Source organism: Rhinatrema bivittatum, chromosome 11 (genome assembly GCF_901001135.1).
Source record: "Rhinatrema bivittatum chromosome 11, aRhiBiv1.1, whole genome shotgun sequence".
NCBI classification, from domain to species: domain Eukaryota; kingdom Metazoa; phylum Chordata; class Amphibia; order Gymnophiona; family Rhinatrematidae; genus Rhinatrema; species Rhinatrema bivittatum.
In genome coordinates, this window is record NC_042625.1 from 16,529,655 (window position 1) to 16,551,888 (window position 22,234).

At 43.8% G+C, this 22,234-nt stretch overlaps 1 protein-coding gene across 1 annotated transcript in view; it reads right to left on the reverse strand.

The window, feature by feature from the left end:
- Positions 1 to 22,234, reverse strand: part of SEZ6L (seizure related 6 homolog like) — a 220,921-nt gene that overhangs the window by 116,689 nt on the left and 81,998 nt on the right. Inside the window, exon 3 of the mRNA XM_029571268.1 lies at positions 176 to 368. Coding sequence (XP_029427128.1) covers positions 176 to 368 — 193 coding nt within the window. The remainder of the gene's footprint in view (positions 1 to 175; positions 369 to 22,234) is intronic.

Genomic DNA, 22,234 nt, shown 5'->3' on the forward strand with positions numbered 1-22,234 from the left:
ACAGGATACTAGGCTTGATGAACCTTGCTCTGACCTAACGGCAGTTCTTATGTTCATTTGTTGAATATGAGGATTTTCTAAGTTAGAAGTAAAGACATTTTTAAGAACTGATCTGATACTGAAATCTAGTGTTCAATGTTCCAGTTTTATTTTGAACAGCAAAACAAAAAAATACCCTGATAGTGAAGCTGAAATGTCCCCATGATATCATCTTGAAAAGTCTTGAAGTAAACCGAAATTGTATTTGTTGGGCTACGGATCACCTGACCCTCCACCAAAAGTGTCTCATTGGCTAGGACCACCAAGCCGTCTTCTCTGACTCCACGAATGGAGAGCTGCTCTCCCTCCGACAGGTTCACGCTCTTCACCTGTGTTGAACATAGGACAAGACATACATATTAACTTTCTGAAATTTAAAGTGCGTTGCAACCTCTTAAAAGTGCAGCCCTACAGCCCTGGAATGACATTAGGACCCATCATGGTTTCGTCATATATGGTAAATATACAATCACAAGTAAGAAGTCAACTGACATTCTAGAGGTTCTCATGAAGTAGGCCCATGGTTTGTTGGAGCAAATAATGGCTAAATTCTGCAGCAAATTTTTTTCAAGATTCTGTGGCCATTATGCAGCACATGTGCATTCTTTGGCAAGACGTTTTACGTCACTCAGTGTGCATACAAAAGCTGATATTTATTGAAAATCTTTCATGCCGTGCTTAGTTTAAATCATTTTATTAATAAGCAAGAACAATACAATCAAACACTAGCACACACTGGTTTCTGGCATGTGACAGGACAACAGCAAAGAAATGACACAACTTATATTTTTTCCCCTTTAGGCATTCCCCACCCCCTTTAATTCTGTAAAAGTGAACAGGCACTAAAAAATAGCAGCAATAACAAACAGTAAACACATCTGAGGGAGACCATCCCTAAAAAGGCATTGTGCCTGCCAAATTCATGCATACCAATTAAAGAAACCTTGGTCAGCAAACATCTCTGCCAAAAATTACAAATATGTATTGGTAAATTGCTGATGGTCACGGCACAGACTAACCCCCCCCCCCCCCCACACCCTCAATTCTTGTGGAATTCCCAATAGAGACCCTTGCAAGGGTGTACAAGTCATTTGAAATTAAGAGATGATCTTGCAAGAGGAAAACCACACACCTTCTAAGGATAATTGATCATCAGGCTCCTTGGCTTGGGAGAAAATGATTGCAGGTACTTGTCCCAAATTACCAAAAAGCACAATGCTTTAAAAGATCTTGTGGTGTCAACATTTTCCATTTGCATTTAGGGCATGTAAACTATTTCTCCACCCCCAGAATGCAGGTGCATCGTTATCACACTGCATGGACAGCATGGCCTTTTCCCCCAGCAGACAAGCTTTCTGGAGGAATAGGTGCTTCCTTCCCACACTCTAGAAAGCTTCTTTACAGTCAATAAGCACTCCCTCCGAAGTAAAGGATAGGGCACATTTCTGCAGATAGGCTTTTGGGTTATGTCGTGCTTAAACAATATTTTATCTATAGACAAATAATACAAAATGTACCAAATGCATAAGCATTAAAAAGTAAAGAGCATTAATAAGTTAGACTTCAACTTATTTTTTTGTAAAATGTGTTTTATTTAAAGGGGGGAATTTCCAGCAGGGCTTATAGCTGATTTTCCATGGCAAACTAAGTCGCTAGATTCCCTTTTGAAAATTCACTTCTGCGAGGACTTTGCCTCTGCTTTAATTGCTGGCAGGGTCTGTATGGGAAAGTATGCGTGGCGAGTTGAAAATCAAGCTCACCTTGCTCTTTGGAGAGGTGGGTGACAAATACTTTTAAATAAATAAATATCTCCAGGCATGCCCCTCTTTCCCCTCAGCTAATCTAGCCACCTTATCAAACTCTGCTCTGAGTGGCTGGGGGAGGGCAGTTCAGTCTCAGGGATTTACTCGGGGAAAGTTGGCATCTTCCATCTAAGCATATGTTTATGTATACTGAAGCATGCTCAGCAGCTGCAGAATATGTAACACAATACTGTAATAAACACTAAAATTAATACATGAAATGAATGTTATACATTAAATATATTTGAAAAAGAATAAATAAAAATAGCACACTGGCAGGAGAAATGTTTGTGCAAAAATACACACATCACTACAGAGAGACATCACATAAGGTGTTAAACCATGAAATAATTTCTACTTTTAATAAATATATAACCTACCATACCTATGCGAGTCAACTCTGTGGCAGAGAATCCTGCTGGCTATTGGAATTGTGGCCAACCTGCAGCACTGAGAGTGCATACAACATACAAAACACAAAAGTACCAAAATAATATGCAGCAAAAGTAGTGTAGTTGGCTTTCTGCTCCTGGTGAACCAGCAGCCATGTCAATGAAAACCTGCAGTTCTGCTATCTGGTCACTAGATGTCAGCATTAATACTACTGGTGAGCTCATAGTCGGCATCTCCTCTCTATTTACAATGCTGTTCCCTTTAAATGCCCTCGCCAGCTCTCCTGATTGGCTTTTTCCCACTAGATGGAATCTGATTGATTGTCTCTCTCCCATCCAATTGGATTACAGCACAGCACTACTGCAAGGAGCTATTTTTAGCCCAGCTGCAGGCAATTTAATGGAATTCAGTGGGAGGGAGCCCACTGGTAAGGATACTCTGTGGCAACCCCGCTAATCATGTGGCCTCAGAATCCTCACCCTGCAGCAGGGGGAGAAGGAGGACGTCAAGCTATTCCATCTGGCACAAGAAAGTACCCCAGGCTCCAGTTTTAATACGTTTTGTCATAAGTCCCAAGATGGGAGCAAATCTGCTAAAATAGCACATTTTCTCTGCCTTTTTTAAAGATGTCTTTGCAGTAAGCACTGTAGTAAGCCTGACAATTTGTCTGCCCATGTGTAGGAAGTTAACACATAAGTTTAACTCCCTCCCCTGCAGAAGGACCAACAGCAGGAGGAGTTGAGGGCAGAAGCAGTAAGACTGGTGGGGTATTTCAGGCCCTGCTTGCAGATGAGAAATAACTAGTGTCAGGAATAATGTGGCAGACACTGGCAGGGCTTCCCAGGCCCTGCCAGCAAGATCAACATGCTGCTGTGGGGGACCAAAGAAAGCCACTGTGTGAATCATCCCACCTCTCAATACGGCTGTGTGGGATGAAGACAGCCAGGAGCTAGCATGAAGAAATATCATCTTCGGGTTGCATCAGATTGAGATTACAGAGAACACTGCTGTAGGAAGTAGTATAAATAGGGGAAGAGACTGAGAAGGATGAGGAAGGAGAAGAAAGTAGTTGGGTGAAGGGGAGAGTAAGGGAGGAATGAGCGGCGGGGGGGTAGAAGGGAAGTGAGTCGGGGAGGTAAGGGGAGGGGAGAGAGAAACAGGGGTGAGTGGAGGGGGAAGGGAGACAGAAAGGTGTAAGGGAGGGGGAAATGGTTAGAGAGGAGAGTAGGGGGAAGGGTTGCTGGGAGAGGTGTAGGAAAAGAGGAGAGGAAGGTGGGAAAAGATGAGGGCTGTACCTGGCAAGGTGAGTATATGTTAAAAGAGAGAGGGCTTGCGTGGGTGTGATGTTTACATTTGAGAGGGGAAAATGCACTCCCATGCATAAAAATGCACACCCACCATAAAAAGAATTTATGGTGGGTGTGCGGGGTGACGTGGAGGCAGGAAGGAGTACATGGCAAGTGCAGTTTGTCCCTGGTGACTGTCCTGGAGGTATGGAATGCCTTTGAAGATTTGGTACACTCAGTGGAGTTCAACTTTCCAATCGCTTTCCCTCTAACTGTAATGCGCTCTTGTAGTACAAGTCATGTAGGCAGGTTTGCCATCTGACAGTAGACGTGCCCAGCAGGCTAAGAACTCCACCGCTGAAGTCACAGGCACCGGGAGCCACTGGGGCAGGGGAATCTGTTGCAGGGACTTTTTTTTTTCTCTCTGCAACATTGTGTGTTCATTTCATAGGTTCAATAATAGAAGTACAAATCTCTGGTGTGTGAGAGGACACCTGCGAAAGCTCTGAAATAATAAGGTGAGAAAAAGCATTTGGGTCAGTGCACAGCAGGGCTCAAATTGAGGGGGATGGAGCAATAGTAAGAAAAAAAAAAGTTCCTCGTGCTAAGGAGGATGAGCTGGATTCTTTGCTTCAGCAATAATCCTGAAGGTGAATCAGTTCCAGCAATGTTTAAGAGCCACAGAAGTAGGGCTACCATTTTTCCAAAAATAGGATGCTTCCAGAAACTCACTCAACGATTTGCATCCATCTTTTTTTTTTTTAATTTAACAAAATAAGCATAACCTATGCTTAAGGTCTCATCTACAAATAAGAGGGCATAAGTCAGCACATTCACGCAGAAGTGGTCATGAGGAAAGCTGTGCCTTTCTTTTTTTAAAAAGCTGTGTGGCAGGAGCTGCTTATCTCTGCCCTGAAAGTACTCACACAGTTTTATAATGCAGGGAGCCGCATAGCTGCTACCCTTGTTTTAGAAAAGTATACACACTTTTTTTATGCATGGAATAATTGTAATGGGTGCTTAGTTACTGGATATTATGCACGGAGGCAGGTGTTTTATTATTATTATATTATGCACGGAATCCACTTACGAAATACTTAAATGTGTGTGTGCATGGAAACACCAGTTTGTCGATACTGTCACCAGTTCTCCTAGACTAGTGTTCTTCAAGGCAAGCTCCAGATGCCAGTGGCGACTCCCATGGTCCCCTAGGACGGCTCCCAATTGATCCACTGCCACTGGGAAAAAAAATGCCCTGTGCCTGTTCCATCCATGATTGAAGGCCTCTGCACAGTTGGCAAAGAGCAGGAGAAGGCCTGGGACTGCGACATCAAGAAGAGCCCTGCCCCTGCTCCAGCTCCAGCCTGCTCCAGCTATTAGCTGTAATGGAGAAGAAGAGGCAAACCATGGCTGCAAAGAGCACCTGCAATGAGCTGCAGAGGAGCAGTAGAGACCAAGACTGTCTCTCTTCTGACCTGGCTCTGCCATGCACAAAGAACCACAGGATGGCCGTGGAAATTGGAAGGAGCAGGAAACATGGCATAGCCAGCAGCAGGAAGAGTAAGGTAGAGGGAGCCGTGGAGGCGCAGAGCTGCAGACGGAGTACATTTTTCCAGGATCTTAGATGCTGGCAAGGGGAGCCAGAGGCAGTGTAATATGAGGTGAGAAAGGTGGAGGGGTAATGAAACAGATAAAGCAAGGCAACAGCAATGGAATATGTACACACACACATAAATATACATCAGACAGAGGAGGTGGCAATGGCCACTGGGAACTTGTGAGGAGGACCCCCTTGGTCAGCCGTGACATTGGAGGGGGACTCCCACCATCCCCGCTTGGCTGCAGCATTGCAAGACGGCCCCCCTCCCCAGTCCGGCTCTACTCCAGTCCCATTGGATCCAAAGTGGCCCCCACTTACAAAATATTGAAGACCACTGCCCTAGACCCTGCCCAGCTTCCACCTGACCCTCCCACCACTTAATCCAGAGCTCCCATCCCAAAAGCTGCAGATAAGACAAGTGTGATTTCATTTCCATTGCTCAATTGGGTAGAAAAGCGTACAGAAAAATTTGGTAACGTATGCGCGTGCACCACTTACAAAATTCTGAACCCTGTCCTGGAATGTCGCATTTATTTCCATTACCATTTACATACGATACAGTTAGTATGCGCATACTGAAGGCTTTTACAAAATACTAATGCACATTCCTGCTATTCACACACGTAACTTCCAATTTTATGCATTGAAACTCTTAAGAATTGACCCCATAATGAGCAGCACATCTAATCCCCCCAATAGGTACAATAAACTGTACATAATTAAAACAAAATTCCTGCTTTTTATTAAATATTTCTAGCATCACATCAAGGGTATTATTCTTGAAAAGCAACAATAAATAGAACATTGTGCTAACAAAAGCAAAAAAATAAGCTAGCCTAACCTATCAATTATCTTCAAAATAACAAAGGGGAGAGGGGGGAGAGGAGAAGGAGGACCAGTACATAATTTAACAACAAGCAGCGCGCAGGGGTGGCTGAGTGGTGAAGACCTGGCCTTAAGGCTTCCCCTTAGGGATTGTCCCATCGCCCCCCATCCATATGTGAGTCTTCCTGATCCCTTTAACCCTGGCAGTTCATCCCAGTGTGTTACTTAAAAAAAAATATGCCAGTGAGTTGAGAAGCTACATGTATTCACTCAGTCTCATCCTGGATTGCTTCTTGTTGTGTCCATGCATATTCATCTCGAGTGCATTTTTTCGCAGCCATGTTTAATGAAGTGTCTGTGGAAGTCTTTGCGAGAAGCGTGTCTGAAGTCGCACTGCACAAGCAGGATCCCTTTGGCTGAGTCCGCACTTGGGCTGTTCCTTTCTTTTGGCCACTGGCTTTGCATTGGCGAAAAACTGCGCTCTGCATTTACACTGTGAGAGGAGACAGCAAAGAAGAAATGTGCAATCTTCAATAATTTTAAATTACACGTAATATGTTTTGGATTTTCAAACTACTTGATGGATTTTGGGCGCGCCAGCAGTTTTTGGAACTCTTCATCATCTCTGCAAGCTTCTGTACATTGCTGCACTGATGAAAGCACTCGGTGTCATCAGTTTTCATGCCTTCCTCTGCCAGCTTTTTGACACAGGCTTCCACGTCAGTCCAGTTTGGTGTTTCACTCAAGGCAGTCCATGGGAAGAGGCAGATGTCTTGAAGTCCCCTCCACCTCTCTAAACCCTCTCTGTAGATGCCGTACAGATTGGGCACGCTGCCTGCATCCATGGGCACAGAAAAGGAATCCCCTCCCATGAAAAAGAGAGAACATTTGCCTAAGGAAAACCTGGAGCACACACCTGAAGAAGCCCAAGAGGAGGACATGCCCTCTTAAATGAACACTTATGGTAGCCATTGACTGAAGAGCTTGCTGGAGAGCTGACCAGACAAAGAATGGGGCCAACGCAATACGGTGCGCTGAGCCGAGCGCACTGTTAACGTGCAGTCGGACGCGGGTAGAATAGGTGCTAATCAATCCCCTAATGCAATAAGGGGATTAGCGCATATTCAACGTGCGTCCAACGCGGAGCGAATATAATAGTGCTCATCGTGCAAATACATGTGAATGAGGCTATTAGGCATTCACTCCCGATGCCAAAAAAAAAAATGTGCATCTCGGATGCACATTTAACTGTCATCTATTAACGCCTGCCAGGAGCAGGCGTTAATAGCTGTGCGCATCAAAAAAACATGAAAAATAAAAGAAATAAAACAAAAAAACCCAAACAAATTGACAGTCAGACCCATCACGAAAACCAACTCCACATTTATCGGCGTCGGTTTACCTTACCGGCGAACAGCCACGAAAACCGACGCCGATAAACTCGGCAGCGGTTTCCCTTACTGCCGTACGCCGGTCACGAAAACCGACACAGGGTTTATCGGCATCGGTTTTCGTGACCGGCGTACGGCAGTCACGAAAACCGATTGGGTTCGCGTTAGCAAGGAGGCGCCAGGGTTGCGCTAGCCTCCTTGCTGACGCGACCCCCTAATTTTAATATTGCATGTTGCCCCCCTTAGGGGCGGCCTGTGCACGTTAAGAGAGCAGGCGCTGACTGTTCAGCGCCTGCTTTCTTCGCGATTTTATTGCATCGGCCCCAATGAGAGGAGAATCCATGATATACGTGTTATAGAGCCAGGCTTGGCGCTGCTTTCAAAAAGACAAGAGTGCAAGCTTTTTGGTCCTGTATAGAGAACAGGAAGCAGGAGGAGAGCCTGAGAGAGAGAGAGAGAGAGAAGGGGATAGAAGAGACAGGCTTGGAAAGACACAGGAAGAGAGAGGAGACAGAAAATCAGAGACACATTGGGAGATGGGTGGGACACACATGGATGGAGGGAAGGACGAGATAAGAGCAGAAACACAAAGGGAAGGAGGGTAGAGATATACAAAGGAGAGGGAGGGACACAGGAAGGGATGGGATAGAGAAGAAAAAAAAAGAGAAAGAGAAGAGCAAAATCTCAGGGAATGAGGGGTAAGAAGAGTAGAGATGCATAGGTGAGAGAATAACAAAGATATGCGCAGAAGAAGAGTAGCGAGAAGAGGGGAGAGAAGAGCAGAGACACAGGGAGTGAAGAGAAAGGTTAGACACAGAGGAAAGGTAAAAAGTCTAAAAAAACAGAAAATATGCCCTTTTCCTTTGATGAAATTGCTAGAAAGGTCTAGTAAAATGGGGTCCCTGAGCACAAGGCAGGAGGAAGCAGCATCTTGGGACAGGATGTCCTGGACAGGGCTGGAAAGAAAGAGTGCCCCGAAAAGGAGCCTGGTGGCCAGGAGGAGGTGGTGGCAGTGGTGGTTGGAGCCTGATGGGGATTATTGGCTGATCATGGTATCTTGTGCGAGAGATAGGGCAACTGTGGAAAGCAGGCCACGGGGATAGGGGGGAGCCCTGTGCACTACTGCAGTAGCAGTTGAAAAAACACATGGTTTTTAAGCTAACCTCGAGAGTTTTCAGCAGTAGATGACCCCCGGAAATCTGCAGCTTTTTATAATAGCAGCATATATCCCATGACAGCTTGCTCTCGCTCTGCTGAGAATCCAGAACGGTAGCAACAAGGCAACTGTAAAGTAATGACACCTCTGTGCTCGGGATATATTGTTTAAATAACACTCCGACAGGGGCAAGAGTAAAGCGAAGGAACTAATTAAACCGGGCGAAATGAAACAAGCTTTTGATGCAGCAAGGAATGGTTTTAAAGGCGACTTTCAGGAATTGTATGATGGAGTAGAAACATTTTTTTCAAAAGAAAGCTCTTGATAGCCTGTATTTTGGGCTGGTTCTTTCTAGCAGATTTGGTGCTCTGGTGTGTCATGCAGCAGTATTCTGCTTGCAGAATTAGTGTTGGTGTGGTGCTACAAGATTAGGCTCTCCTCAGTTTTTCTTCTCTCTCTCTAATTTGCATATTTCTACTTCTGCGCTATGGTGGGAGGCAGAAGTAGAAAAGCTTGCTGAATAGATCCAATCACTGCAAAAGCTTATGAAATACATATCAGATTATAATGTTGCACAAGTGATGTTTAAATATACTTCTGTGTGAATGTTCTGAGAGGAAATAAATGCTAACAGGTGAATTTTCAAAGCAGTTTCGCATATAAATGTAACATACTATCATAGCAATTTTCAAAAGCCATTTGCCCACCTTGACTGTAATTAATGCAGGTAAAACCTATTGACACTTCAGTGGGGTATATTGTTGCAATTTTCAGCTACCTACATATATAAGTAAAGTGCATTTACACATGTAAAACAGAATTTTAAGCATGTAAATGTTTTTGAAAATCAGGCCCTTAGTATTTTCTGCCCCTGCTGGAATTCTTCTGTTTTTCTCTACGATACAACACTAAGGGGGTTATTTTCTAAATTCTTATCACGGAAGAATGGTGAATCCAGGCCTAAGACGGTAACTTTCATACACATACGCACCGATGCGTGCTCAGGGACGCGGCAGTTTTATAACTTGCACGCACATATACGCACATGTTATAAAAATAGCCTGCATGCGCACACACACGCACGCCTAATTTTAAACAGGTGCACGTGTAGGCATGCAAATCACGCTTCTGCCACATAAATTGGGGGATTTCAAAAGGGGCGCGCACCCACTCCATTGCCATTTTCACCAGCTCATCCAGCAGTCCATCCAGTTAATAGCTGGATCCTCCAAACCTCCCTGGTTGAATAGCTTTATACTCCCCCCAGTTTCCCCAGACCCCAAATCCCTCAGGTATGGCTAGTTTTTTATTTTTTTAAACTTGCACCTCATCCCTTGAAGAAGTAAGCTTAAACGGTAGGTGACCTGGGTGCTCGCACAGGCGTGTAATTATTTACACGCACATCTCATGGCCACGCCCCCAAATTGCCCAGACCACAGCCATGCCCCACCGCTTTTTGACAGCTTTTGAGATGTGCGCTCAACGGGAGATAACGTGCGCATCTGAGCAGCTTTTAAAGTTTGATGGGCATGCGTGAGCCTGACTTGTGCGTGCATCTCCCCACTTTGGAGGGCCGGGATTTTAAAATTCACCTCTAAGATTATACAAATTAAAGCAGCAAGATTCTGTTGAGCCAGTTCCTGATAAGGCTACATGGTACTCTTGGTAGTTTCAATTTGCATATTCTTGCCCCTGCAGCACAGTTGTAAAGAAATTCAGTATCTTTTTTTCATGTTTTGGTTCCACTTTCTGTATTCTCTGATCTGTCTTTTGATTACCAAAACCTTTCTCTTTAAAGAAAATCACAGGAACAGAATTTCTGGTCTCTTGCTATAAGTAAAATAATCTTAGATAATCTGATTTGTTTAAATCAAATAAAATGTAAGTCAAGTTCAAGTGAAGAGGTCAGAAAATATTTTTGAGGTAGATAAGAATTTTATTAAAGCAGCATAAGATATATGATGGTTTTAGACTGTGCGGTTTAGAGGAGTAAATGACTCTTGTTAAAAATGAAAATATTGCGTGTCTGTCTCTATCCAACTTGCACTTTGAAAACATATTGGCATCTAATTACCCAGTTTAGAAATAGTAACTAGCCAATCTTACATTCATAGGCATCTGAACTGTTTCAGGCTTCTTCACTTTTAGTCTCCTCCTGGAGAATCAGCTCAGGGTCCCATCTGTACCCCTGGCTGAGAAGTGACAGGTTAACACCACAGTCCCAGGGCAGCAAAGCAGGAGCACTTACAGAGAGCTCTGTAAACCTTACACAGCTAGGAGGCAGGAACAAACGTGCATGCCAGGACGATTTATTTATTTATTTTATAGTGAACCTGTCATACTAGGTGGGTTACAAAACATTAATTTCACAATTAATAACAGTCACAAATATTCATTGAAAATAATAATAAAACATCAAATACATTCAAATAATACACCTAGCACTAAATAAATGTCAGAAATCCCCCAAAGTTTCTGTAAACAGGAAGCCTTTCAACTGTTTAGGAAAAGTTTTTAAATCATTAATTGCATGCAGTGCATTGGGAAGAGAATTCCAAATCGTGGGCCTTATGATAGAAAAAGCAGAACTTCTAATCTTCTTTAAATGAGCTACCCTGATAGTTGTGTGACGGACCCTCTGATCGCATCATCAGTAGGACCTGGTTGAGCCCTTTGTTCAGCTAGAGAGAGAGAGAGAAGAGGTTAGAGTGAAGAGAGGATCCATTCAAATACATCCCCTCCTTCTGCGGGATCTGGAATGGCCAGCCCGCTTATATAACCGAACCCTTGCTACAGCTTGGTTAGCACAGAGTTGTTGTTTTACAGGCCCAGTCAGTAAAGGCAGGCTAACCCAGGCTGTTGGCCCTGACCAGGGTTGAGAGGGATTTCCTATTCCAGTACACAACCTGTCTGTTGAGTTCCCTCTGGGTCTAAGTTTAGGGATTTTTATTTGGAGCCTTACTGGACACCCGGGCCTGTCTTGATGGCAGGGATTGAGGAACCCTGCATGTGAGTCACCCAGGGACAGGGAAAGGACACCCCTGATGTGGTGGTGATCTGCTGTGAGGAGGGGACTCCGCTGTTAGTTTCTGTTTCTTTTTGGGGAAGGACCCTTTTGTTAGAAGATCCAGGAGGGAGGCTTTTGGCTGCCCCTTCCTTCCTGCTAGAGACAAGAGAACTGCTTGTTTCAAAGAGGGTCCCATACATTAAGGATCCAGAGAGAGTACTAAAGAGACTGTTAGATCAAGGAGATCCTGAAGATCTGCTAACCGTGAGTAAAGGAAACTACATCACTGGGGACATCATCTGGTGTTCTCCATCCTGGGGAGAGAAAGAGAGGATTTTCTCTCTGTGCCATAGACTTTGCTATTTTTATCAGCCTGGAAGGGTTTTGACCATCCTAAAGACCCTGCCCAGCTGGGAGCTCCACTTTACCTTAATCCAAGAAGAATGTGTATCGCCAATGCCCTGATATAAGTGAGTCCTGCACAGATAGAGGGAAGAGGCTGTAAAGGAACTGCAGTGGTGCTGCAGTTTGAGTTTTGCAACATTCACCATCAGTGCTTAACAGTAAAGCCTTTTTATTTGGGACACTAACTGACTCCAGAGTATTTATTCTGCATTCACTGCACTCACGCCAGAGATCAGCATCCTCCCCAGGGGAAACACAAGGGAATGTATAAGAAAAACACGCCAGTCCAGCGAATCCACTCCTTGGGAAGTAAAGGAGGTACAAGAGCTAGTCAGGGTTCCTGCCCCGAAGAGTATAAATAAATTTATGGCCTCACCCATGATAGACCGGCACACTGTTACAGGTCTGAGGGGTTATAGGTGGAATTTCTAATAAACCCAAATCTTGGGATTGAAAAGATCTTTCAAGGTTGTAATGTTCCAGAAGGCTGGTTAAATAAGCAGGTTCCCCCAATTTAACTGCTTTAAAAATTAAAACTAGGATTTTAAAACAGAAACGCTGATGAGGAGGTAGCCAATGTAATTCCTGTAGAAGGGGCCTTATATGATCCTATGGTAACCCTCTCATGACTAACCGAGCAGCTGAATTTTGTAACATGCTCAAAGCATGTAAACTGGACAACGGAGGTCCTATGTATAATGAGTTACAATAACCTATTATAGATAATACAAACGACTGAACTAGAGTGCGTACGTTGTTACGATCTAAGATATAACACACATGCCAAAGAGTCTGCACCTTAAACAAACCAGATTTAAGAACAGCTTTTAATTGATGATAAATTTAAATGGGAATGAAAAAGAAACCCTAAATTTCTTGTCACTAATTTCACTGGAGTCATTGTTCCATTTACCATAGTTGGATTTGAAACCAGATCCAGGTGAAGGTCTGATCTTCTGATGGAAACATACAGCCTTTATTTTGTTTTATTTAAAGCCCATTTGTTTTCTTCCATCCAATTCCTGATCTTAGTAAGACACTTTGAAATATGAAGTAGTTCCAGAGAAAATAAAGCTGCAGGTCATTTGCATAAACTCTAAATTTGACCCCTAACTGATCAGTCAGTGAGCAGAAGGGGGTCAAGTAACTTTGAGAAGAGCTACAGATAAAATAGATCCCTGTGGGACTCTGCATTTTACCTCATACCATTTTGAACAGGTAGACTGAAATCTAACCTGATGCTTCCTATCAGAAAGGTATGATGTAAACCATGCATAAGCTTGACTCTCAACACCAATTTCTCTAAAACCCTGTAACAATATCTTATGGGAAAGCATAGGGAAATACCTATAGAACCTGAATGTAATCCGCTTTGAAGTGCTTTGTTACGTTCGGCGGCCCGTGGGCTATCCCAACGGACCACCGCACTCATCTCCGCCGGGAGGCTACCAGGCCCGGCTCTTCCCTGTTGCTGCTCGCCACAGCTGACGCCGACCACCGCTGTTGCGGCCTGCCCTCGCGGCTTGGCATGCCGCCGTTCAGGTCTCTGTGCCCGCCTCCCTAAGTGCGTGCATGTGCCGTTGCTCCCAATTTAAATGGCCTGTGGCAGGAAAGTTCCCCGTGGCCTGTGAAGATGACATCAGGCAGGGTGGGTATATATACCTGGCCCTGCCTCCAGCACTTGGCTTCAGCAATGGGTCCTGCTCTGCTTCAGAGTGCGAGTTCTGCATTGTCTCCTGATCCTGTGTTCCAGCCTTGACTCCTGATCCTGTGTTCCAGCCTTGACTCCTGATCCTGTGTTCCAGCCTTGATTCCTGATCCTGAGTTCCTGCCTTGCTCTTTGTCTCCTGTTCCGTGCCCTCCTGATCCTCGCCCTCCAGACTGACGGTCCTCCTGGTTTTGAACCCGCCTAGTAACCCGACTCTGCCTGACCTCTACCTACCTGACCTCTGCTTGGTAACCCAACTCTGCTTGACCTTTCCTACCCTGTCCTCTAGCCTGTTTCTTCGCTTGTTTGCTGCCTGTCCTGACCTCCGGCCTATTCCTGGTTCTGTCTGTCTGCCTCCTGTCTCGACTTCTGTCTGCCCAACGCCGCTTCAGCCTCCTCCTCTGCTTCCACGCTTTGAGAGACTCCCACCTAAGTCCTGCTGGCCCCGGCACCCAAGGGCTCAACCTGCGGGGAACGAGGGCTGGTAAAGGTGAATCTCCAGTTGGGTCTTCTCCGCCTGTACCACCTCCTGACGACGAGGACCAACAGGGGCCCTCTCCTGGTGGTAGCATCAATCTCGTCTCGGCTCAAGGGTCCACCTCCTTAACATGCTTAAAAAGTGCGAAAAGTGGAATATAAAAATCTAAATAAATAAATATTATAAGCTGCAGTTATATCTAAAAATACAACTTATAACTGCTCCATCAGAATCTAAATTACACAGAACATAATCATGTATGGAAACCAATAAAGTTTCTGTGCTATGGTTTTTCCTAAATCCACACTGGAAACAATTTTGGATATTATTGTTAGACTGTCTATATATTAACTTTTCTAAAGACTTCCCCATTATATTTAAGTTTGAGATGGGTCTGTAATTCAGCGGGTCATCAGTCAACACACTCCCTTTCTTAAATACTAGTCATACAATAGATTGTTTTAATACATATGGTACAAAGCCTTTGCTCAATGACTTGTTGAATAAGTTAGTCAAAAGACCACTGGAAATGGAACAAAGTCAGCATGGAATTACCCAAGGCAAGTCTTGCCTCACAAATCTGCTTCACTTTTTTGAAGGGGTTAATAAACATGTAGATAAAGGTGAACTGGTAGATGTAGTGTATTTGGATTTTCAGAAGGCATTTGACAAAGTTTCTTATGAGAGGCTTCTAGGAAAAGTAAAAAGTCATGGGGACTGGCGATGTCCTTTCGTGGATTACAAACTGGTTAAAAGATAGGAAACCGAGAGCAGGATTAAATGGCCAATTTTCTCAGTGGAGGGGGGTGGACATTGGAGTGCCTTGGGGATCTGTACTGGGACCCATGCTTTTCAATATATTTATAAATGATCTGGAGAGGAATATGACGAGTGAGATAATCAAATTTGCAGATGAATCAAAATTATTCAGAGTAGCTAAATCACAAGCAGATTGTGATAAATTGCAGGAGGACCTTGTGAGACTGGAAAATTGGGCATCCAAATGGCAGATGAAATTTAATGTGGATAAGTGCAAGGTGTTACATATAGGGAAAAATAACCCTTGCTGTAGTTACATGATGTTAGGTTCCATATTAGGATCTACCACCCAGGAAAAAGATCTAGGCATCATAGTGGATAATACTTTAAAATCGTCGGCTCAGTGTGCTGCAGCAGTCAAAAAAGCAAACAATGTTAGGAATTATTAGGAAGGGAATGGTTAATAAAACGGAAAATATCATAATGCCTCTGTATCGCTCCATGGTGAGACCGTACCTTGAATACTGTGTACAATTCTAGTCACCGCATCTCAAAAAAGATATAGTTGCGATGGAGAAGGTACAGAGAAGGGCAACCAAAATGATAAAGGGGATGGAACAGTTCCCCTATGAGGAAAGGCTGAAGAGGTTAGGGCTGTTCAGCTTGGAGAAGAGACGGCTGAGGGGGGATATGATAGAGGTCTTTAAGATCATGAGAGATCTTGAATGAGTAGATGTGACTCGGTTATTTACACTTTCTAATAATAGAAGGACTAGGGGGCATTCCATGAAGTTAGCAAGTAGCACATTTAAGACTAATCGGAGAGAATTCTTTTTCACTCAATGCACAATTAAGCTCTGGAATGTGTTGCCAGAGGATGTGCAGTTAGAGTAGCTGGGTTCAAAAAAGGTTTGGATAAGTTCTTGGAGGAGAAGTCCATTAACGGCTATTAATCAAGTTTACTTAGGGAATAGCCACTGCTATTAATTGCATTAGTAGCATGGGATCTTCTTGGTGTTTGGGTAATTGCCAGGTTCTTATGGCCTGGATTGGCCACTGTTGGAAACAGGATGCTGGGCTTGATGGACCCTTGGTCTGACTCAGTATGGCATGTTCTTATGTTATGTTCTAAGGTCTAATAATACAAAGATAGTGGAAAATGGGCATTGATCAAGTGAACATTTAGAATTCTTTAACATATTCATAACCCCTTCTACTTCATTCTGACCTAGCATTTCAAATCTGTTCCAAATAATCTTGGGAGACTCACCCAAAGGGACAAAATCCATATTAGGAATAGAAGTTGGAGCAGATTGATTCCAGTTATTCTTTAGCTGGTCAGAAAGACCCGAGATCTTTTTTACACAAGCATCAGCAAACTCTTGAGCAGTAAAACACCCACAAGGAGTTTTGAGGAATTGTTTCCTACAATCATCTTATGTGTGAATGAGAACAATTAACATGACCGATTTAAGGAGTCTGCAAGATGAGTTTTAAAATACTCTTTCCGTTAGTGAAGCAGGGCTGGGCTAAACAGACAGCTCAGGCTCAAAGTTTAAGTTGGGAACCAAAGCTAGAAACTCAGAAGTCTCTCTTTTTCATTCAGCCACTTTTAAGGCTTCTTCATCTAGATTTCATCGGGACTTCATACATATGCAGAGGGTCCAAGAGTTGCTGTTGTGATTGGATATTACCACAGCCTACTGGAACAGGATTGTTGGGTTTCTGATACTGCTTCTTCCTAGCTGGTACGTGCTCGCAGATTTCACATGAATGACAGTATTTGCTAGAAGACATCTGGTCAACTGAAATGGGCCATTCCACTGGTTACAAAGTTGTCAAGCCCACAAAGCTCAGCAAGTTTGTGATTGGCTTATACTAGCTAAATTGTAAGGTGAAGACAGATTATTCTATATGAAGAACAATAGCAGTATTCTTCTTAGTGCAGTCTCCTTGGCATCTGTTTTAAAACTGTAGGGCCCATCGCATGTTACTTTGCTTCCATTTTATGTTGCTCGGCCTGCACTCAGTTTGGTTCACAGTCCCATACATTCCTTTTTAAGGTTACTGGCTAGTCCCTACATGCCTGAGGAGCATGGCGGCTAGGCACTGGGTGCTTTAAGCATTGTTTCTAAACTCTCTCTGTTTAGATCCGATTCTAGTTTTGTAGGGAAGCAGAGAACTGGGGGTCCCATTGTGTCGAGTGACAACAGCACAAAGCAGGCGGGTCATCACGGTGCCTGCTCTCGTTATAGTGGGTTTGGAAACCTGAGCATGCTATGTAAACAAATGAACCCAATCCCTGGGTGCAATTGCTCAATTTTGGCAAAACTAAATGTAAATTGGGCCTTTTGGAGAGTAGTCCTTGGCTGCTATGTGGTACTGTTTTAAACAATCAAAGTCTTTTTTTATCACCAAAATGCAAGATGGAAATGACTTCCATTGATTTGTTAAAAGCTGTTTTACAATCTGACACTGCATGCAGTTTTTGCTCTGGGACTTGCTGCTGTAAATGAATATGTCATCCTCTTCTTGACTGACCTGTTCTGCAAATATATTTCGAATAGTTCCCAGAGGACAACACAGAGAGCAAGAAAGACGTAGCTATGGCATGGTGGTGACCATTGATCCTGCTCAACTAAATAACAACACAACCATTCTCAGACTTGCGCCATACCTTTCACAAGCTTTCTTCCTGAGGAGGTTAGCAGTTATTTTAAGCTCCACTTTGAAGCTGAAACAATTTACCTGATTCAACACTTTCTCTGGGCATAGAAATGCCATTTGTTTGGCAGAAGCAATTAAGACTTCAAGCTGGAAAGTGAAAATAAGCAGTGTACTCCACTGATTGTAAAGTGGATGTTCTAATTCGTTACTATAATGAAAGACATTTTTGACTAATTGGGGGCTGTTGTACAGTAGGCCTGTCATTATTTCTGGAAGACGGCAGCATATAAGGACTCCTTGGTCCACTCTGCTCATTAGTATCTGGGTGCTGTGCTGATATAGGCCCTGTTTGATTTCATGACTGCCCCTTCATTGCCCTGCCACATTTTCTGTTAATCCCAGGCACGCTTGTCACTATTTTGGTATCATCTCTGCTGGAAGTCTGTTCCAAGTATCCTTGATCATTTTAGTACCCTTTTCTGTGCTAGATAAATCCCATGGTTATGGTAGTGGCAGATTTAATGCTATGGCTGACTATAGGCATTGGGACAGCTGGCTGCCTCCCTTCCAGCTGGGCAGAGGGTTCCCCTTGAAAATCGCGAGTTGCAGCAGGCTTGCAGGAGCCATCTTGATGTTGCATGAGCTGATTGGCTTAAAATAAGGATGCAGCCTTGCAGGAATACCACTCCCAGAGTCTGGGATCTGGGATGGCTTCTGGTTGTAGGGTGACTGCCCCAGGAAGTAGTTTACTGTGCCTATTGGGAAGTCTGTCCCTGGGGGGGGGCAAATTTTCAAACCCGCCCACCCAACTCAAAGGCTATGGATACTTTGAACCTGCTGTCACATCAGCAAAGTAATGGCAACTCAAGAAGAGATTGTTCACAAAGGATCTGAGTCACTAAAGTTTTTATTTCATTCTTTGTCTCTGGGAATAAAGCTTAGTGAATTTGGGCTTAAGTTATGATACCTTGAAGAGCTTGTCTTGCTTGCGAGTGTTATTGTGCTACTGTGCAGGGAAGAACATATCCCAGGCATTTTATAACATAAATAAAATGGATTAAAGTAAGAAAGACAGACTAAGCCTAGGGGAAGGTTGTTTTAAAACAATTATGTCTTGACAATGGCAAGAGAAAAGGAAAATGTTTTTATTGCACAGTATTTATAGAAGCTAGCAGAGTTTCCAGATCATAAAATGCAGTTAATCAGAGTGGTATATTGCAACCTGATCAAACAAGCACAGTACCGTGGACATGTCTCTGCTGTCAGTTTTCATATTTCAGTATGTCTTGACACTTTGCCATTGTGATATGAGATGAAACTCATCTGAGGTGACGTTTATAAGGGATTAATCATCTTGTCTGTCTGGTCTCCAACTCCTAGAGTTTCTGAGGACAATGGAGCTATGAGGAAGACAAAGTCTGTGTATCTAATGTATGTTGTAAAGATTCAAGAGCCAGTGCTGTGATTAAAAAATGATTACAGAAGATGACCTTCACATTACACTGCCTACCACAGAGAACCTGATTTTAGCCCCTTGGAACCTGGAGTTTCTGCGCATTTTGTGAAAAGCATTGACCTTTAACCAGTATGGGAGTGGAGGAGTGGGCTAATGGTTAGAGCAGCAGGTGAGAAGCCCGGGTTCCAATCCTGCCACTGCTTTTTGTGACCTTGGGCAAGTCACTTCATCCTCCATTGCTTCAGATACAAACTTAGATTGTGAGCCCTCTGGGGACAGGAAAATACCTACAGGACCTGAATGTAATCCATTTTGAAGTTTCTGAAAGATAGAATATAAATCTAAACATATAAACCATTCATTTATTTCTTCATTTTCAAAAAGAAACAATACACAAAAATAAAAAGGTCAACAAACAAGTGGCATATGTTATCTTTATACCGGTACTAACTTAGGGCCTGATTTACTAAGATGTTTTTCCCATCGAGACAGAATGGGAGTGTGACAGAGTGGAAAACGCAGAAGAAGTCAACCCATCAAAAAAGGGAAAAGAGGATCCGGATAATGTAGTCCTAGAGGGATGGAGAGACATGCTGGTGGGTGAAGCCTGGGGGGGGGGGGGGGGGGCAGAGAGAAAAACTGGTAGGGACAGCTGGGGACAGAAAGAAAGATTGGTGTGTTAGACTTGGAGGAAAGAGAGACGCTGGGGATAGGCTGGTTAGGAGAAAGACTAGTATGGATAAGATAGGGTAGGAGAGAGAGACTAGTGGGGCAGGCTGGGGAGAGAGTGAGACTGGTGGGGGCAAGCTAACGGGGAGAGAAAGGGCCTGGGGAATGGGCAGGGTGGAGAAAGAGAAACACTGCTAGGTCAGATTGGGGAGGAAGAGAGATACTGGTGGGTAAAGAGAAAGAAGAGACACTGTCACTGATGGGGCTTGGCTAGGGAAGAGAGGGAGATTAGTGAGACTTGTTTGGGGGGATGGACTGGGGAGTTTCTGAATATTTTGGAGGTTGATAAAGGGTCCACATGGCCTAAATGATTAGGACCCCCTGCCTTAGAGGGAATATGCACTCGAGCTGAGATAGTAATTGAAAGCTTAAAAAATGAAGAACGATTCTGCAATAATGAATGAAGGACAGGAGGTGGGGAGGGGGGAGGAAGGAAGACATGTCATTGTGGAAAGTGTGGAAAATTTGGACTGCAAACGCCAGCCCTGCAAGAGGATCAGCAGAAAATTTAATTTTAAAAGATGTCTGAAGCGACTCAAGGTGACTGCAATAAATCAAATAGGTGTAATTTGGAAACCCACAGCACACAAGAACGAGTTCTGCTTTTCATTATTTGATCAGGACCATGAAGATTTATATTTTGTCCAGGGTTTTCTAGAGATATCCCTGTTATGTGTATTCATGAGAAGGTTTGGATCCGTAAGTGTTTGGAATTAAATTCAAATCATTTAAAAAAAATTAACTAATTGCCAGCACCTAAATGGGTTACTGTATTCCTCTGGTGCAATATCTGTATTTCAACATTTTAGCACCTGACTATGACAATCTTTGTAATTAATAACTTAATTGGTGCAGTAATTAGTGAAGCTGTGAGCATTTGGATAGGCAAAATAATTAGTGTGAGATTAAAAAGCCTGCGTGGTAGTCTGAAGACGAGGGAGAATAAAGCTATTGCTTCTGAAACGCAGAGAACCTGATGGCAGATAGAAGCCTCTAGCCACACATTTGCCCATTTAGGTTACCCACTGAAACACGTAACTTGAGCATGCTGTAGCTTCCTGGAATCCCACCCTCCACCCTGAACCTGCCCCATTGCCAGCAATGACGCAATACAATGTCCATAATGCCACAGCCATACAAGCATGAACGTAAACATAAACATGCAAAAATACTTAATGCAAACTTACCGCTAACCTTTTATATGACTGGCCTACACCCCCACTGGCAAAAACTGCACGCTGTTACCCCCCAGTGAGGCAGCAGCCCTCCAACCTGCCGTCCCATGAAGGAGGGACCCACTGGCATCTAATCAACCAGGGAGCCCTATTGGCTGCATGCTCCACACCCTTCCCCCGTCGACTGCCCAGCTATGAGGTGCCTGCCGCAATCGGCTGGGCCTCCTGAAACGTAGAATATGAAGGCAGATAATAGGAATGGGCTTTTGTTTTGAAGCATGAAAGGGCAGCATTGTCTCATTTTGTGTCGTTTTTTAAATCATAAGGTGCTATCTACCAAGAAGGAGTACTGTGGGCAGGTGGGCTTTGTCTCCCCTCCCTGGCTGTGAAGACCATGGATACTCCAGTTCACCTTCTGGAGGGGTTTTAGAGGGGCTTGGGGAGCTAAGGAAGCGAGGGATCCAGTGCTTCCATAGAAGGGGAGGGGGGGGGGGGGGCTGCTGACACAGCAGTGGGGATGTCCTTTGCTTTGGGAAAGTTTTGTCCAAAAAGATGCAAGTCAGTCCCCAGCCCTGATCACAAACTAGAGCCTACGTTCAAATCTCTCAGCTACGGGAAAGATCCTGTCAAACAGCTGGAGGAATTTCTTCAGGATAGTCAGATTTTGGATGATAGCCAATTTGGTTTTCGGGCTATTCATGGTACGGAAACCCTAGTATTCTTATTAGATTATTTGTGCAGAGAGCTAGATTCATGGAATTCGGGGATCTTTGTTCAACTTAACCTTACATCAGCATTTGATATTTTAGGTCACAGGATAGGGAACAATGAGTGCAAATGGGGGGCAATTGTTCTGGCTGGATACCCCTTACGTGTGGTGTCCCACAGACTTCTTCCCTATCCCCTGTAATATTTAATATTTATTTGCTGCCACTTTGTTCTGCCTTGCGAGAGTTAGGAGTGTTTTACTTCAGCTGTGCAGATGATATCCAGTTCTGTATTCCCGTGAATGGGACTAAATTGTCAATTTGTTCAGTACCTGCATGGAGGCAGGCTGAAAGAAAACGGGTTAATCCTTAATGTGGCCAAAACTTCAGTTTTATGGATAGGAAGGTGGTTCTCTGACCCTCTGCTAACCTTGAATTATAAAGGCTCTATTGTTAACATCGTCTCTTTAGGCTCTCAGCTAACCCTGAAAGGTCAAATTAAGCAAGTCTTCTTATTTTAAGCTTAAATTATTAAAGCTTTTTAAGCAGATTCTTTCTGTCGACCTGTTTAGAATGCTGCTCCAAGCTTTTTTTTAATGGGCATTTGGATTATTGCAACAGCTTATATATGGGCATCCCTGTAAAATATGT